A 19,501-nucleotide genomic window follows, 5' to 3' on the forward strand; every position below is an offset into this window, starting at 1 on the left:
ATTAATAACCAAAGGGTTAATACAGTATCGACTACCTCGGAATGGACCAAACCATACGTTGATTACTTGCGCCATGGCGTACTCCTTGATGGCGCAGAGGAGGCAAGAAAAGTCAAGATCAGGGCGTCGCATTTTGCAATCAGAGACAACCAGTTGTATCGAATAGGGTATTTAAGCCCATGGTTGAAATGAATCTCTAAGACAGAGGGGTGGACGCTCTTGGAAGAAAGTCATTCTGGAGACGCGGCGGCACACAAAGGCGCTCGAGCACTCACAGGTAAAATACTCCGCCTAGGAGTATATTGGCCAGACGTGTACAACGACGCCGCAACCTTAACCAAGAAATGCAAAGAATGCCAGGAATTCGCCCCTTTCCAAAATCAACCGGCCATTCCGTTGACCAGCATCACCAGCCCCTGGCCATTCCACCAATGTGGTATTGACATAGTGGGACCATTCCCACCAGCGCCAGGGGGTGTGAAATTCTTGTTAGTGGCTGTGGATTATTTTACTAAGTGGATAGAGGCAGAACCGCTGGCCACCGTCACGGGAAAGCAAATGATAAAGTTCATGACCAAAAACATATTGGCTCGTTTTGGCACCCCTAGAATTCTCATAAGCGATAACGACACACAATTTGAAGCAAGACCCTTCAAGGAGTGGTACGAAGACAAGAAGATTCACCGCCAGTTCACGTCAGTGGCGCACCCTCAGGCCAATGGAAAAACTGAGATATCAAACAAAACCATAGTTAATGGTTTGAAGAAAAGGTTACTCAGATCAAAGTCTGCCAGGGTGGATGAGCTCCCGAAAGTGTTGTGGTCATATCGTACCACTGCAAGGTCAAGTACGTGAGAAACGCCATTCAACCTAACTTATGGGACGGAAGCAGTTCTCCCATTGGAGATAGTGGCTGGCTCACTACAAACAGAGAGTTTCGAGGAAACAGCTAATGAAGAAGGGCGGCGCCAGGACTTGGAAATTCTTGATGAGAAACGCGACGCTGCACAGATGCGCCAAGCATTGTACAAATCGCGCTCTGAGAACTATTACAACCGCCAAGTCCAGGTCAAGAATTTTAAAGTTGGAGAATGGGTGCTAAGGAAGAATGAATCTAGCCATGCTGAACCATTGGGGAAACTCAGTGTCACTTGGGAGGGAACATACAAAATTGTGAAAGCCCATAAGAATGGTGCTTATGTATTAGAAGCCCAGGATGGGCGTGCAATCCCAAGAACTTGGAATACGCAGAGCCTGCACCATTTCTATTCTTAAAACGAATGAAAAAGGTAAATTGAATGCTAGCAAAGGCATTGTATATTAGTTTTGGAATGTAAATTTAACCAGCAAAAGTTACTTTAACACTTCCAATCTTATAACACTCCAACAATAAGATTAGAAAAAAGGGCAATTCAGATGCTCCTTATTTTCAAGCTTGAAAAGTAAAATAAAGAGGTTGTGTAAATTTACCATGTGACAACAAGGACTGATCATCCAACGTTACATGAGCGAAATCGATACAAGGAGGCAGCCAGGGGGTTTATATAAAAAAGGCTCATAACCTTTCTCCCAAAACATGTTCATCAATCACATTATAGCAAATAAAAATGTATAAAGGAACATGTGACATAAGTGTAGAAGAGTCATAGCCTTCCACTAATGAGAAAAGCACTACCGGGTGAGCCTCAAGATGACGATCTTGGCTACACCTAGGGTCTTTAAGCAGCAAATTAGAACAAATTTCTCAAAGACTAGCATTAGTAAAACACAAGGAATTCATAAATAAGAGAACTCAGACCAGGGATTTAAGCAAACCCTATATAAATACTATGTGATGGCCAACATAAACCATTCACAAAGAAACCAAACAAAAGAATATACATGATAGTAGGAAACATTCATGCCCATAAAAGCAAATATTGTCAAAACACCGGACTACCAAACTTTAGGGCTGCCACTGGGGGCAGCAAGGATAAAAAGAAAAAGAAAATATTGTTCACAAGGATTACATCAAATGTAACGACCCAAAAATTAGGGGTAAAAAGTTCATTTTTTTGATATAGCCAAAGCATTGATACCATTTATTTAAAACATTCCAAGACATTGTTAGTTAAAAACATTTATCAGAGTTCATCCCAAAATCACTCATTGCGGAAAACATAGGTGTGTGCACAATTATGGATCATCGAGTAGCAATTAAAAGAAAAGAGAAGGCGCAGGCTAAAGGTTGGGAACCCCTAGAAGTGTTAGTGTTGGCACAATCATGGATCGATATTTCGGAAGATGCGACGATTAGAAAAGACCAAACGCATGACCGTTTTTGGATTCGGGTTTTACATAGGTTCCACAAAGGAATGAACAGTGGAGAGTATCGTTCAAAATATCAAGTATACTCGAAATGGGGGAAGATGAACAAGGAAGTCATGTTGTTTAATGATTTGTATACCAACATGAAACGTCAATGGAAAAGTGGAGAAAGTGATGATGTAATTTTGCGGAAAGCGCTGAAAGTGTATCAAAAAGAAAACGCGAAGGCTTTCAAGTTTCTTGAAGTTTGGAATTTTGTGAAAGATAACAAAAAATGGCAAAACAGCAAAACATCAGACGAACATATCGACAGTGGTTCAAAACACATCAAAACATCTGAGTCCGACCACACTACATCAGATGTGCGTGTTCAATTCAATCTGAAACGAAGATGAACCCGTTCCAGTTTCACCACCTTCCCGACCAATGGGAAAAGACAAAGCGAAAAAGCAAAGGCAAAGGCAAAGCGTCGGATTCAGATGGGTTGAAAGAAATGGGGGGCGATATGAAGGGTATAAAAGATAGAATGAACAAGATTTTGCAAATTGCTTCTGAAAGAGAGTTTCAGAAGCAAATGGACAGCGACATGAGAGTACTAGCAGTTGACACGTCGAATATGACCGGGGACGAGCTTCAAGTTATTTTGGTGATGAAGGAGGAAGTGAAAAAACGTTACACTAATCGTGGCTAATTTCTATTTTTTTCAAGTTTTTAATCGTTTGGTGTTGATTTTTTTTAAGTTGTAGTTTTTAATCGTTTTATTTTTAATTAATTAAATATTATCTTTTAAAAAAAATAAAGATTTTATCCATTAAAAATAAATAAATAAATAAATAAACCCCAAGTGTGGCAACAAACCACACTATTGTGGTAAAAACATATGTAGCGCCTACGTGCTAGTGTGGCAAAATGAGAGAGTGTGATACTACTCCCTCCAACCCTCCAACCTAGGCATCGTCGCATATTGAAGATTTGGACTTCCGTTCCCACTTTCCAGTAAGGCCTAAATAAAGCCAAGATGTGGTCTTAGTTTTCGGCTTTTAGCCCAAACGCATCAATACTCAAGCATTATCAGGCCCACAACTCTCCGAGTCTAACAATCTAATCACAAATTTGGTTGGGGCATATGTATTAAGAAACATAACGAATTCTAACCCTACCTGGTGTAAAAAAAATATTCCAACCATCTAGGGGCACATGCCCCCACTCTTTTCTACTTACATTTGTCATCGTCTGTTTAGTTTGATGGAATGGAATTGACAAATAATGGAAATGGTCATTACAATTATGTTTGGTTGGTATGTAAGAACAAAATGAATATATATATATATATATATATATATATATATATATATATATATATATATATTGTTTTTTTGTATTATATGTATGGATTTTCTAATTTGTGCTTTAAGGACACATATAAAAGAATTAATAATGAGAAATATTACCATAATTAAATGTGAAATACATTAATTACAAGAAATATTTCTAAATGAAAAATATAAAATACATTAATTATGAAGAATATTATCTATAATTAATGAATTTAACATTTAATTATGGTAATATTTTCCATAAACATATAGTTTCAACTTTACTCTAAAATTTGTTTAATTATAATTAATTAACTTATTACTTAACAAAAATAAAAAATTAAACATAATAAATTTCACTAAAACCAAATAACATTATAATAAAATTACTTTTTAATAGTTATTTATAGAAAACAAGATTACAATATAATTAAGATCATCAAAATCTAACCGAAAAGATTTTTTTAATAAAATTTTACTTAAAATAAAATTGATTATATTTCATTTTACCAAACACCACCTTAATTCCATATTACATGATATTTTTTCTTAAATTATGCACAACAGGTATTATTTTCTGCTACCTTGAACGAAAAAGTGAAATCCTTTATTTCTACGAACATAAAAGCTCTTTTAAAAAAAGAAAACAATCAATTAACATAAAAAAAAGAACTTTCTTTGGTCTCCATCAAGCAATATAAAGTGAAAGTACCCGATGAGTTATCCAAGATTATGATCATTAAAGAAAAGATTATGGAGTTGGGAGAAAAAATAGGGCAAACAATAATATTTGTCCGTAAAAGAAGAAGTGCAGGAATATTGCATGAGGAACTGGCAAAATATGGGTATGAGGTAACCACAATTCAAGGCTCATTTTCACAAGAATACACGGATAAAATCGTCCAGGAACTTAAATCTGGGTTGACTAATTAAGTTCTAATTCAAGATCAGAATATGTAAACACAGTTATATTAATCAAAATAGCTCTTTGATTATTGTGAGAAAACCACTCGAAACTCACGGTGTTTACAATGTTTTCCGATGATCATAGCTCGACCTAAAACAATGTATATATAATCCTAACTACCGACTTGTAATTAGATTACAATTAGGAAACTAGAAACCGGCTTGAACATAGCTTCCTAAAAACTAGGTTGGTCTCCAAGTCCTACTCGACTTAAGATTCCAACAATCACCCCCGAATCTCTAAGTCCTTCTACAGAATTCTTCAACTCCGATCCGATTTTAGAACACGGACTCGTCGCTGTCGTCACGTTCTGAAAAATCACCTTCTTGTAATTTTTGGATTCGTTCCGGACATTCAGAAGCAAAGTGACCCGCTTTTTCACATCGAAAACAAATCACCTTAGATCGGTCTTTTTCCCTATTTTTCTAATTCTTGTCACAACAACAATTACAATTTTTGCAATTGTTGGAATTAGATTGAGATAAATCATAATTAGAATTGGGCTCCCCACCTTGGGCTTGTTTTGTTTTAAACCCATTTGGACCTGATCCACTTGACCCACCATTCGACCCGGTTCCCTGGTTAAACCCACTCGACCCATCATTCCCTTTCCAGTTCCCTTTTCTTTTTTCGTCTCGCTGATGCCCCGATGATACACCATAGCCACACGACGGTGATTTCGTGAGCATCACTCTCGCCTGACCTCCTCCGTCGTCCTCTTCTTCCTTTATTCTTTCTTCGTACGCCTTGAGTCGTCGGACGACATCTTCAAATCCCACCGTCTTCAGGTCCAAGACCTGCTCAAGGGAGGCAACGATCTGGATGAACTTCAATCGGGGCAGAGTCATGAGGAACTTCTTTACCAACTTCGATTCATCAATGGTTTCTCCAAGGGCTGCTGATTTGGACGCGATTCCAGATAGCTTTCCGGCATAGCTATCAATTGTTTCAGACTCCTGCACCTTCAATCGATCAAATTATGCATTAAGGGTTTGCAATCGAGCCTCTCTCACACGATCAGCACCTACATATCCCTCCTTAATCGCTTCCCAGAGTCCCTTGGCAGATTCCACATCTCCGATTTGCATGATTAGATCCTCCGAGATTGCCTGATACAACAATCCTATTGCAATGTAATCTTTCTCTTCATTCTCTTCTGTTCCAGGATCTATTACAGTCCAGGCCTTATGGATTCTGAGAACTACCTTCATCCTTAGTGACCAGACCGTGTAATTTGTTGGGTTCAGCATAGGACACGCTACAGTGGTTGACACAATCTCCTTCACTCTCACCGGAGGGGGCTGTGCACTACCTTCACCATCCGACATGTTGACCTAGCTTGTCAACAGGTAACAAAATCAATCTCACAGCCTTCGATTCCTTGGCTCTGATACCAATTCAAGATCAGAATATGTAAACACAGTTATATTAATCAAAATAGCTCTTTGATTATTGTGAGAAAATCACTCAAAACTCACGGTGTTTACAATGTTTTCCGATGATCATAGCTCGACCTAAAACAATGTATATATAATCCTAACTACCGACTTGTAATTAGATTACAATTAGGAAACTAGAAAACGACTTGAACATAGCTTCCTAAAAAAGTAGGTTGGTCTTCAAGTCCTACTCGACTTAGGATTCCAACACTAATTTCAATTGATCTTCTTGCTCGAGGGTTTGATCAATCTCAGGTTTCTTTTACTTTCTTTTCTTTTCTGGTGTTTTTTCTTGCATTTAATCCATTTTATATTTATAACTTATTTGAAATAATTTTGATTTCTTAAAGAAGTTTGTAGTTGGAATTTTTCCTATTAATTACAATTGCATGGATGGTAATTTCAACTTAGTTACCTATAATTTAGATAAGTTGATTTTGATAAAAATTTCATGTAAAATAATTTTTATAATATCGTAAAAGACCTTATATATATTTTGTGTTTTTTCCGGAATAAACCTCAAATTTATTTTTTGTCTGAAAAACATCTTGTATTTTTTCATTTTTAATGATATGGCCCTTTAGTCATTTTTTTTTCATAAAAAGTTAAAAAATGTGAGGGTTCTTTTTCGAGAAAAACTAAAAACGTTGAGGGTTTATTTGGAAGCAGTTAGAAGGTTGATAGTTTTTTTCGGAAAAAAATATAAAGTTGAAGGTTTTTTCGGAAACAATGAAAAAATACAAAAGTCTTTTTCAGTCAAAAAATAGAGTTGAGTTTAATACGGAAAAAACACAAATTATCATGGTTTTTATGAGATTAACCAGTTTATATTTTATAAAAACTTTGCTGTAACAACGTAAATTTTCAACCAAAAATTTTCAATTTTTAAAAACACATTTTTCTCAATTCAAACATCTCAAAAGTGTTATAATATCAAATCATCCAACACATATCCCAAAAACTGAATATATAACAAATCCAGGATCCTCTCAAAACATGACTCAAATCTCTGACGTGTGTACAATCAAGCCGGCGCCTTCCCGTGATCCTGAGAAGTACCCAAAACACATAACACATAACACATAACACGGTAAGCACAAAGCTTAGTGAGTTCCCCAAAATACCACTCATATCTCATCAGCCTCTCATGGCTATACTCAGATAAGACCCTCTGGTCAAATGTGTCTCAGTGGGACCCTCTGGTCCCACAACTCAGATGGACCCTCCGGTCCCTCAACTCAGTAACTCAATATAATACACAACATACATATCACAAAGACAAATAAGCAGGACATCTCAATACACAGTATATTCACATAAGACCCTCCGGTCACACATAGATTACCACTCAAGGTAAGTATAGTGAGAAGAATCACCTCGTAAGAACTTGGATAATCTCGAACTCGAATCACCGGTCTAGCCTCGGCCTAACACAACAATAATAATCCCTAATTAATAAGGCTCTCACTGAAGCTAAACTAACCCTTCTACAAACTCACAGAAGGGAAAAAGACCATTTTACCCATCTATGGCCTTAAAGTCCACAAATTGACCAAACCCTAAAAGTCAACCGAAAGTCAACGACAGGGAGTACGCTACGCGTACCAACTCTCTACGTTGGGCGTACTCGGCTGCCATGCAGGCATAGGGGATGCTCGACCCTTACGCTGCGCGTATTGGGATTACGCCCATCGTACGTCCCAGTTTCACTCTCTTCACATATTTGGTCTTAATCAGTTAAGACCTTGGGTCATATCACAGATCTGGACTCACTAATATCTCTTAATCCATAAAGTCAGTGACTTTAAGCCTTTGTATGGCTGATTAGGTCACAAACACTCAAAACACTCATCCTCCTTCCTCATGAAGCTCATATCTCATGCATGGCTCACTTCCCCGTTCAAGATTGGATTTTTATGACTTTACTCCACAAAATACACTAAAAGGGGGTAGATCAAGGTCTTTGGAACTCATTATCTCATAAAGTCTCCATCTTGTGACAAAACCCTAAATACTCCGTATAAATGCACAAATCAAAAGAGTGAGAAAGCTTGAAGCTTTATACCTCTATGTGAAGCTTTCCACACAGCTAAGCTCAGATCCAAAAGCCTGGACTCTCACTCCTTCTTCTCCAAGGCTTCTTCTCCACTTCAAGAACACAAGATTACACTCACAAGCTCTTAAATTCACTTACAAGCTATAAGAACGAAGATTTAGGGTTAGGAGGGTTTGGTGTCTGGAATGGTGGCCAGGAATGAGGCCATCATATCCTTTATATATGGTCACACCCCAAATTAGGGTTTCCACTCTGGGCCTAGTACGCCCAGCGTAATAGATGGTCTCCGCATCAAATGCACGCATATGAGTGAGCGTACACTCTAGTACGCCCTGCGTACTCATTTACCACCTTTTCTCCAAAAAGGGCCAAAATGGACAAATGCTAGATAGATCAAGGTTGACAAGGTATACCTGGACTTGGGATGTTACAAATCTCCCCCACTAGAATCAGACTTCTCCCTCGAAGTCATGCTCCGAAAATAACTCTGGATGCTGCTCCCGCATCTCCTACTCCGGCTCCCAAGTCGACTCGGACCCCTTCTAATGTTGCCACTGGACCTGAACCAGGGGAACTTCCTTGTTTCTCAGAACCTTCACCTTCCAATCCAAAATCGCAATCGGTCTCTCAATATAATTCAGGCTCGCATCCACCTGAATGTCCTCTAATGGCACCACTGCCATCTCGTCGGCTACACACTTCCTCAACTGGGACACGTGGAAGATGTTATGAATCTGACTCAACTCTGCAGGTAGCTCCAACCGGTAGGCTACTCTGCCTACCCTGGCGGTCACCCTAAAAGGACCGATGTATCGGGGCCCCAACTTGCCCCGCTTCCTAAATCGGATCACCCCTTTCCATGGGGATACCTTCAGGAGGACAAAATCTCCGACCTGGAATTCTAGCTCGGATCGTCGCCTATCCGCATAACTTTTCTGGCGACTTTGGGCCGTCAGTAATCTCTGTCTAACCTGCTGAATCTGCTCAGTCGTCTTTAGCACTATCTCAGTTCCACCCATCACTCTCTGTCCCACCTCTCCCCAACAAATAGGAGTCTGACGTCTCCTCCCATATAAAAGCTCAAAGGGAGGCATGCCAATACTCGAATGGTGCCTGTTGTTGTAGGAAAACTCAGTCAGGGGTAAGTATATGTCCCAACTTCCTCCGAAGTCTATGACACATGCACGCAGCATGTCCTCAAGCGTCTGAATCGTCTGCTCGCTCTGCCTATCCGTCTGCGGGTGGTATGCAGTACTAAAATGCAGGCGCGTGCCCAACTCCTCGTGAAATATCTTCCAGAATCTGGAAGTAAAGCGCACGTCTCGATCCAACACTATCGAGATCGGCAGTCCATGCCGAGATACCACCTCTCTCACATAAATCTCGGCCAATCTCTCTGCAGAAGAGCTATCACTAATAGATAGGAAGTGAGCACTCTTCGTCAGCCGGCCCACAATCACCCAAATCGCGTCAACTCCACGCGCGGTCCTCGGTAACTTGGTGATAAAGTCCATAGAGATCTATTCCCACTTCCACTGGGGATTCTCCAGAGGCTACAGTGGACCATGTGGGCGCTGGTGCTCTGCCTTGACCCGACGGCAGGTCAAGCACCTCTCAACTACCCAAGCAACATCCTGCTTCATACAGGGCCACCATTAATCTCTCTTCAGGTCCAAATACATCTTAGTAGCCCCGGGATGGATCGAGAATCTCGATCTATGCGCCTCCTCCATCAGTATACGCCGAGCTCCGCCTGTAAAGGGCACCCAAATCCGCCCTCGGAAAGTCATAAGCCCACGACTGTCCGTCACAAACTCGGAAACCTGCCCAATCACACGCTCTCTCTTGCGGTTCTCCGGTTTTACAGCCTCCACCTGAGCCTCTCGGATGGTATCTAAGACTGGAGTCATCACCGTCATCCTCATACATACGTCCCAGATCGGAGCGCTCTCGGCCCTGCGGCTTAAGGCGTCGGCTACCGTATTAGCCTTGCATGGGTGATATAAGATCTCGCAGTCGTAGTCCTTCACTACATTCAACCATCTCCGCTGCCGCATGTTCAGGTTGGGCTGATCCATCAAGTACTTTAGACTCTTATGGTCCGTATATATGGTACACCGGACTCCGTAAAAATAGTGGCACCAGATCTTGAGGGCGAACACCACCGCCCCCAGCTCCAGATCGTGGGTGGGATATCTCGTCTCATGAGGCTTCAACTGCATCGATGCGTATGTTATCACGTGCCTTCTCTGCATCAGCACCGCACCCAGCCCGGATTTAGATGCATCACAGAAAACCACAAAGTCCTCCACTCCCTCGGGGAGGGCTAAAACCGGGGCTTCGCACAATCTCTGGAGAAGAGTCTCAAATGAGGTCTGCTGCTCGGCACCCCAAGTAAACTTAACGCCCTTCCGGGTCAACCTGGTGAGGGGAACAACAATCTTGGAGAAATCTCTGATAAATCTCCGATAATAGTCGGCCAATCCCAGAAAACTCCTGATCTCGGATGGGGATCTCGGCACCTCCCATCGCATAAATGCCTCAATCTTGGCCGGGTCGACCAATATCCCATTCTGATTAATGAGATGCCCTAGGAATTGGACCTCTCGTAACCAGAAATCACACTTGGAGAATTTGGCATATAGCCTCTCTGATCTCAAAACCCCCAAAACCTTTCTAAGATGCTCCTCGTGCTGCTCCTTGGACCTCGAGTACACAGGAATATCGTCGATGAACACAATCACCGATCGATCCAACATGGGCCTGCACACCCGGTTCATGGGGTCCATGAACGCCGCCGGTGCGTTGGTGAGCCCGACGGGCATCACCACAAACTCGTAGTGCCCATAACGAGTCCTAAAGGCCGTCTTCGGAATATCCTCCTCGCAAACTCTCATCTGATGATATCCGGACCTCAGATCAATCTTGGAGAACCAAGATGCCCCCTGCAACTGATCGAACAAATCGTCGATCCTCGGAAGTAGGTAACGGTTTTTGACCGTCAACTTGTTCAACTCCCGGTAATCAATGCACATCCGATGTGAACCATCCTTTTTCTTGACAAAAAGGATCAGAGCTCCCCACGGTGAGCTACTCGGTCTAATGAACCCTTTCCCTAGCAGCTCCTGGAGTTGAGAGGATAACTCCTGCATCTCTGGTGGCGCAAGGCGATAGGGTGCCTTGGCAATAGGTGCCGCACCCGGAATCAAATCAATCCGAAACTCCACCTGCCTCTCGGGGGGCACACCCGAAAACTCCTATGGGAAAACATTTGCAACTCACACACTATCGGAACCTCGGAGATAGAACTCGGTCTCCCTGCAGTAACCCGTGTATCCATCACGTACGCCAGAAAACGCATACAACCCTGCTGTAAACTCTGTCTCGCTCGGGCAGCTGAGCAGAAAGCTGATCCAGACCTAGTACCCTCGCCATACACCGTAAGTACTCCCCCACTAGGGTCTCGTATAGTCACTAACTGACGTTCGCAGCCTATCACTGCTCCAAATCGACTCAACCAGTCCATGCCCACTATGACACAGACATCACCCATAGCGATCAGCACCAGGTCTATCGGAAACTTAACACCAAAAATCTCCACAGTACACTCACGGATCACGTCAGTAGCAAAAACTGCATGCTCTTCGGCTATAGAAACCCTCACAGATCGACTCAATGCCTCACATCGGATACTGATGTGAGGACTAAAAGCTACGGACACAAAAGATCGACTTGCACCCGAGTAAAATAACACCAAGGCATGTACAGAACTCACAAGAAAAGTACCTATACACGACACTATATAAGCACAAAATATCTCAAAAGAATAATAATAAGAATACATACCGGCCACAACGTCAGGTGCTGCACGGACCTCCTCCGTTGTCACCTGAAAGGCTCTCCCACGAACCCTCGGTGTCTCGGCCTTCGCTGGCCGACTCTCAGTAGCACGCAAAGAAGCAGATGCAGATCCCTATGCTGACCCCTGCACGAGCTGAGGGTACTCGGCCTTCCAGTGGCCGGTCTGGTTGCAATGGAAGCATATATAATATTTAGCATGCATTTTCCCCCGAAATATTAGAAAGTGGGGCCGTGAAACTCACCCTAGTAGCGTGATTTTATGAAATCTAAGCAGAAACGGTCAGCGTACAAGGTCGTCGGGGCTCGGGATGCAAGATGGCCTCAGCAAAGGAAAGAAAGGGAAGAAGTTTAGGTGTGAGAATGGCTGAAGTCGGACCTGCTATTTATAGTAAGCATTTTAGAACCACACGTCGTGAGTTTTATAAGGCTCACGTCGTGAGTCATGCATGCTCATCCCGTAGACTTGCCATTTGCGTCCCTAGCTTTTGAAGGAGGCCATGTGACTCCTCACGTCGTGAGATATCCTTGCTCACGTCGTGAGTTTGGATCTTATCCCCTCGTAGCCTCGTCACACACCTTCTAGATTCTGAGATGTGGATAAATGACTCCTCGCGTCGTGAGTTCTGTGCTCACGTCGTGAACTCAGTCAAATTAGGGTTTCTGATAGCTGAACCTTCGGAAGGTCGCAACTTTCACATACGAACTCCGTTTTTGACATTCTTTATATGCACGCGTAGGTATTTACAAGTACTACAACTCTCTTTTAGACTCCAATAGCTAATTATAAGTCTATTTTAAATTCTTTTTATTACAGAGATTTATAGTGTTCGGTTTATCATAACTTCTTCATGCGAAGTCGGATTCAGACATTCTCTATATTTTTGGAATCGTATGGACGTATAGTTTGAGTTATATCATAAAGAAAGTTCATATTTGTATTAGAATTTATCATGAAATACATAGCACTCTTATCACATTACTAGTTTAACAAAATCACATTACATGATTGGCATAATCACATGTGATTGTCTATTGACCTATTTTGACTAGTGTTACAAAATACCCCATTATAGCCCCCCTGGCCTCCTTACCAGCCCCTTACCCTCAGAAAACCCTCATACGCCCTCATACTCCATTGTTGTGTGTGTTTGACCTTTTGAGCTCATTTTTGGTGAAGAAAATCTTGGAAGAAGAAAAGAGGAGTTGAAGAATAAGAACTTGAGTATCTTGAGCTCAAGGATCTGGGACTATTTCATCTTTTGGCACTCAAAGGAGGTATAAAGATTCCAACTTTCCTCTTAGAAGCTTAGATCTAGGATTATGGAGATTTGGACCTTTTTAGGTCCAAATGTTAGATCTTTAACATGCAACTTCGTTTTTGAGCTTAGGGTTGCCACCGTTGGACCTTAAAGCCTTCCTTTAGCAGTAAAGTTCCAAACTTTAAGGCCTTTATGTAACCATGCATGAGATCTAGCCATGCCTATGGAGTTAGTTGCTATTATTCAATGTTTGGACTCATTTGGTGGGTTGCAAGCCACCTAAGTGATCGACTTTATGGATCAAGACATTGAAGAGGACTTGGATCTGTAATTATAGCCTTTGTATTAGAGTATTAAGCACTTAATGGGAAAAGTGACTTAACAGGGAAGTAGCGTACACGCCATTTAGCCAGTACGCTTAGCATACAGAGGTGTACACCCCGCGTACTCAACAGATATGGGCTTGGCGTGTTTTAGGCCTCGGTTTGGCCCATACTTTGGATTTTGGGCCTTAGAGGGCTGGGTCTGGACTATTGGGCCCTGTGGCCCACTATGGAGTATAGTTCTGGGCCCAGGAATTTGGAATTAGAAGTATTGGGCCTTTTGGGCCATATTGGGCCATTCGAGATTATTCATTTTGGGCTAAGGACTTATTGGACTTGTGAAAAGGCCTATTTGAAGTGTTGGGCCCAATTTAGAAAATTGGGCCATTAGTGGGCCTTAGGGAGCCTTTGATGGGACATGGGTGAACTAGGTTAATAAATTAGAATTGGGCCTTAGGAATGGTTCAAGTTCGGCCAAGGGGGTAAAATGGTCATTTTACCCTAAGAAGTGTTATATATTCTGATTGAGTATTATTATGATTATGATCGCCGGGAGTCATCAGAGCAGCTGTTAGAGATTACTTCCCGTGATATTCGACACTCAGCTTTACGAGGTGAGTTACCTTCCAGTAGCAGTGGGTCTACGGCCACAATGCTGGCCCACTAGTAGGAGTTGGTTGATAGATGATTGTCTTTGTGATAATTATCTAGGTTTCCTACTACCTGATATGTTTTATGTGTTAGCATGATATGATGTTATGTGATAGTGGTAGTAGGGGGAATAGTCCCCGGTTACCGGTTGGAAGATACCAGAGGGGTAGTCAGAACCCACGCGTGCCTAGCAGTATGTTCATGTTATGTTATTACGTGGTAGTGGTAGGGGTGAAATAGTCCTCGGTTACCGGTTGAAAGATACTGAATGGGAGGTCAGCTCCCGGTTACCAGTTGAAAGATACCGAAGGGGAGGTCAGATCCCGGCTACCGGTTGAAAGATACCGAAGGGAAGTCCAGCTTCCGGTTATGCTAATCAGATACCGGTTAAAAGATACCGATGGATAGGCAGTATATGTTTATGGTATGTGGTATGATGGGGGAACTCACTAAGCTTCGTGCTTACAGTTTTCAGTTTTGTTTCATGTACTTCTTCACCGAAGGGGAAGGAGCCGGCACGGTAGCAGCGCATCACACACATATGATTTCCGCATTTGAGATCCATAGGATTGTACTCTGACATATTTTTACTATTTTGATGATATAGTTTGAGACACGTGACTATGTTTTATGAAATGATATGAATCAATGATGTTTTTCAGTAAATTGTTTTACAAGTCACTTAATTAAAACGTAATTTTTGGTCTAGAAAATTGGGATGTTACAATACCCTTAATATGTTGTTTAGTTCAAATTCTGAGGACGGCATTTTTCGAAGGGCGGAAGTTTGTGATAACTCAAATTAAAATAAATATATAAATATATGGTCTAAATGTATTATTATAATTATGATTAAGGAATTAATTAGGAGTAAATGAAGAAATTATGGAATTTTAATTCCAAAACCCATCACTTTGATTAGAGTCATAAATTTGGATTTTTGGGTTAACTAGAAAGGTTACAATCTTGGGCATTATAAAATGCATGATAAATAGAGTGGAATGCCTACAAAAATTGCAAGAAAGGTTGGAGAAACAAAATAGAAATCGGGGTTTGAAGTTCTTGAAGGTTTTCGGAGCTATTTTAGAAATTAAGGTATGTCTCTTCGATTTGAGCTTGATTAAGTTGTTTGAGTAGGTTTATATGAACCCATTACGTATTTTGGTTCAATCATATGTCTCTCTTTGGCCAAGGAATAACTGAATTTGGTGAAAAACAAGTGTTAAGTTTTGGTAAAAGAAATGGTGAATTTTAAACCAACTTTATAAATAAAAGAAAATTAGTCGTCTCATTTGTTGATGGTGGTGACTGTACCAGGGTCTATAGTTCGATACGTCGGGCACAATGCATCACTTATCTTTTCTTTTTGAAATGCGATGTACAAACTCACCTCATTTTCTTTTAATTAAAGTGATATTTATACAAGTAGTCTCTATCTTTTGATAAACTGTCGGTTCTAATTTTCTACCAGAAAGTGTGTAACAAATTTCATATGATATTAAAAGTTACGAAAGTGATCATTATAGTTTATATGATTTGACAGTTTCCATTTTTCCTAAACTAAACTCATTTTTTTATTTTAAACGTGGAAACATAAGCTACATAAACGGTCCCTACTGTTTTCAAAATTTCTAATTAATAGTATTTTTAATTATTGTTATTTTGTGATTTACTTGTTTTAACATTTGAGTATTAGTTTATAAAGGTAAAATCTTATCAATATGGGGATTTAAAAAAAATGAAATATTTTTATAAAAATTATTACGAATGTTGCAATTAACGTAATTAAATGAGTTGTCTCAAGGAGAAGGGAAATGAACATTTGGTTCATTCTCTGGACAATTAATCGTTCTCCTAAATTATGTCATCGGGTGATATATTTGTTGTATTATTTATTGAAACTATATGATAAAACTATATGTTTTTTTAAGTCATGGATATGTATGTGCAACACGAACTCACTAGGCCCTAGGCTTACCCTTTTAGAAACTTTAAATGTGCGCAACCCAGGAAACTATTTAGCAAGTGGCAGAGAAAAGCCCAAGGAGAAGACGACATAGGAATTCCGCAAACACGTAACACCCGAAGTTGTTCACTTGAAGACTTTATTTTATTTTATTTTGCTTCCACTGTAGTTTAGTCTATAAGTAAGTTCAAAATTGATCATGGGAGATGTTGGAACGATTATTTGTTATATAATGTATATATGAAAATTGGGGTGTTACACCTAGGATCTTTTTCATGAATCATGTGTTGTATATCTATTACTTATTGCTTATTACTTATACTAGATGTTTGCCGTGCAAAGTCGCGGTGATAAATAACTCTTTTGGCGAATAGTTTTCTTGCAGGGAAATAATTATTAGATTTTATTATTAGTTATTATATAATGAAAAATTATCATTTTAAAATTAAATACTTATGTTTAGACATTAAATTTATATTATCTGATTATACAATTCATATAAATTAATTAATATTGATGTCTATTTATATAATTGATGTAAATTAATTAATATTGATATCTAGTGATATGGTTATTTTTTTTCTTCTATTTTGCTTGATTTTAACCCAAACACTACTAGCTTTGACAAGTTTTTGGCTGTTTTCTATGGTGAAAATCACAAGGGGCATATCTTTTCCCATATACCAAAGACTTTGTTACAAGTTTTATATATTTCATTCCTTAATAATTTTGACTAACTAATCTATTTTACTAAATGCACAAAATATATTTGTATAGAAAAAATATCATTAAAAAAAACCTCATTTTAAGACAACCACAGCGATGCAAATTTATAATATTAAAAAACATAACAACTATATATTCTTATCGTTCTTTTATTTTTATATACCTACATCTTAGATCAAAAGAAACATAGATCAAATATGATCCATCTTCATGACCTACGATTATGATGTTTTCCATACATTTTTTCTATGATACAAAATTGTAATCAAACAAATTAAAGCTTATTTGCACATTACATACTCATGTATATGTCATACATCACCAAGGTAAAGACATGACTATCAGACATCTACCTTCCCTTATATAGTTGTATAAAATGCCAATTATAATAATATAAATGATAAATGATCATTCTCACTAAAATTTAACTAATACATAACCATGATTAATATGTGTTGTATACTTCTATGTATGATTTCAAAAAGTGATGCAAATAGTTCTACAAAGTATAAAATGAAGGCAACAAAAACATTCTTGTTTGTTCATGAACTTGGTTGTTCTACTTCATTGAGGCGAGCGACTTCTTTCTCCCATTTAAACCCGGACATCTGACGTCCAAACGGGACAATTAGGTTATACCTGAAGACCTGACAAAAAATAGCAATGTACTTTAATTGATTTCTTTTTATAGCATAAAGTAAATCAACATGGATTATACTTAGGGTTATAGAAAGATATAATAATGTACTTTCCTTAATTTTTTTTTATCATAACATCTTAGTTTCATTTCTTCCCATTTAATCACAATGTATGTACATTCAATTTTTTCTTACAAAAAATCAACCCAATTATAATATTGTACTTTCAATCTTTTTTTTTAATAGGAGAAATTACTAAGAAAAATCAACCCAATTACAGCGGTAACAATTAGTTTTTTTATTTACATGACATTGCTATATTTAAATAGATTTTACTATAACAAGTAAGATTATATAATAAAGAGTAAATTACAGGAATGGTCCCTATGGTTCGGGGTAATTTGCACGTTTGGTCCCTAACTTATTTTTTAACTCGAAAGGTCTTTATAGTTTGTTTTTGTTGCGCATTTGGTCTCTGTCTTACCTAAAAAGACTATTTTGTCATTGATTTTTTACTTTATTTAAATAAAGTGGGGTATGTAAGGTAAGGTGAGGTGGAAGTAGGGTTGGGGTGTTTATTTAAATAAATTAAAATATCAATGACAAAATAGTCTTTTTAGGTAAGACAGAGATCAAACGTACAACAAAAACAATACGGAGCTTCCGAGTTAAAAAAATTAGTTAGGGACCAAACGTTCAAATTACCCCAAACCATAGGGACCATTTGTGTAATTTACTCTATAATAAACAAATAAGTAAGTTGCTATTTCTTAAATTTAGCCAATAATGGGTTTACATAGGTTAAATGGTTTAAAAATCGCCCAAAAGTCTGCAAAATCGGCTTACAAATCAGAAAATTAAGCAAACAGGGGTTCATCGATCAATCATCACTGACCTTATCATTGATGCTGCGCAGTTGAAGTTTCAAAGAATCTGAATTTTCATCCCATTTGGAATTATCTCCACTTTCCTTACGAACCCATGCTTTCTTCAAGCTTAATCGCCATTCAGCAACTCCGATTCTGATTTCTTTGTTGAGTTCAACCCACTCCGGTGCACATTTGTTCCTCGATAGTATCCTATATAAAGTGTCATCAGCTGGATCGGCGTGAGGATTGCTATTCAGGTTTAACGGTTTGCCCTTCCCTGGTAAGTTCTCGAACTGACCTTCTTCCATTGAATGCCAAATCCTTTGCTCGACGACATTGATAATATCTGTTTCTGACCTGATAATCAGAGAGGAAATTTAGGGATTTCAAATTGAAACCCTAATTTGAAACAAGGATTCCCTAATTGAATGATTTACTGATTGAACGTTAATCGGATTTCGAGTAATTGGGTTTGAAATGTTGAGAAGAAGAGGATAATTCACGATTTCAGAAGAGAGGGGATGATACGGTGATACCTAATATTGTTGCGTTGGCCACGGAGTTCAGGAGGGAGTTTCTTGTCATTAACAGCGTCTATTACACCGGAAAGACGGTCCTGCGTCTTCTTCTTGGGCTTTCCAGCGGTCGTCGATGTGCCATCCGGCGAAGACGAAGCGCGCCTGACCTTGGAGAAGGTAAGACAAAGGATGGCGATCAGAGAGGGCTCGTCTAGTAATTGTTTGGAAATAGAGAGTGGTGATGAAGAAGATGCGATGGTTATCCCCTTATGGAGTCGAGTCGCCATGGATGAAACGGTGTTGGTGGCCACCGCACACCGTCGTCGGAGTACATGTTTTGTGTGCAGTTGACGGTTAATAATGAGTGCTCTGTTGAAACGAACTGAGTTGGACTCTGTTTTCTACGTGGCGAGATATGGACCGCGAGTTAACTCAGAGATCAGTCTCCGACTAATCGGCTCTTATTATTAATATTTTTAAGGTTTTTTTGGTGATGAAGTACATTTTTAAAATTATTACAAACCAATATAATATTTTTTAACATATTTTTTATTTTATTTAAGTGGTAATTCATAATGATAATTTTTAAAGTAAATTACACGAAT

General features: G+C 39.4%; 2 protein-coding genes across 2 annotated transcripts; one reads left to right on the forward strand and one right to left on the reverse strand.

Annotated features, from left to right (window-relative positions):
- Positions 1-2,177: 2,177 nt before the first annotated feature.
- LOC145157441 (glutathione S-transferase T2-like) lies at positions 2,178-2,702 on the forward strand. Its single transcript, XM_079076478.1, has one exon. It carries the CDS (start codon positions 2,178-2,180, stop codon positions 2,700-2,702), a length of 525 nt encoding a protein of 174 aa, XP_078932604.1.
- Positions 2,703-17,238: 14,536 nt separating this feature from the next.
- LOC145159117 (Tetratricopeptide repeat (TPR)-like superfamily protein) lies at positions 17,239-19,277 on the reverse strand. The gene is made up of 3 exons (XM_079078021.1): positions 18,915-19,277; positions 18,405-18,735; positions 17,239-17,518 (listed from the first exon to the last, which is right to left on the reverse strand). The coding sequence occupies exons 1-3, from the start codon at positions 19,181-19,183 to the stop codon at positions 17,414-17,416; spliced, it is 705 nt and encodes a 234-aa protein (XP_078934147.1). The 5' UTR covers positions 19,184-19,277; the 3' UTR covers positions 17,239-17,413.
- Between the last annotated feature and the right edge of the window lie 224 nt (positions 19,278-19,501).

The sequence above is a fragment of the Lactuca virosa genome, chromosome 2, assembly GCF_052849685.1.
Source record: "Lactuca virosa cultivar CGN04683 chromosome 2, Lactuca_virosa_CGN04683_v6, whole genome shotgun sequence".
Classification (NCBI taxonomy): Eukaryota; Viridiplantae; Streptophyta; class Magnoliopsida; order Asterales; family Asteraceae; genus Lactuca; species Lactuca virosa.

Excerpts from the sequence above, each read along its gene's own strand:
- LOC145157441 (XM_079076478.1), top strand. The coding sequence starts at position 2,178 with ATGGATCATCGAGTAGCAATTAAAAGAAAAGAGAAGGCGCAGGCTAAA.
- LOC145159117 (XM_079078021.1), bottom strand. The coding sequence starts at position 19,183 with ATGGCGACTCGACTCCATAAGGGGATAACCATCGCATCTTCTTCATCA. Across the intron at positions 18,736-18,914 it reads GGCCAACGCAACAATATTAG|GTCAGAAACAGATATTATCA; the intron begins GTATCACCGTAT and ends TCTGATTATCAG. Across the intron at positions 17,519-18,404 it reads TGCGCAGCATCAATGATAAG|GTCTTCAGGTATAACCTAAT; the intron begins GTCAGTGATGAT and ends ATTTTTTGTCAG.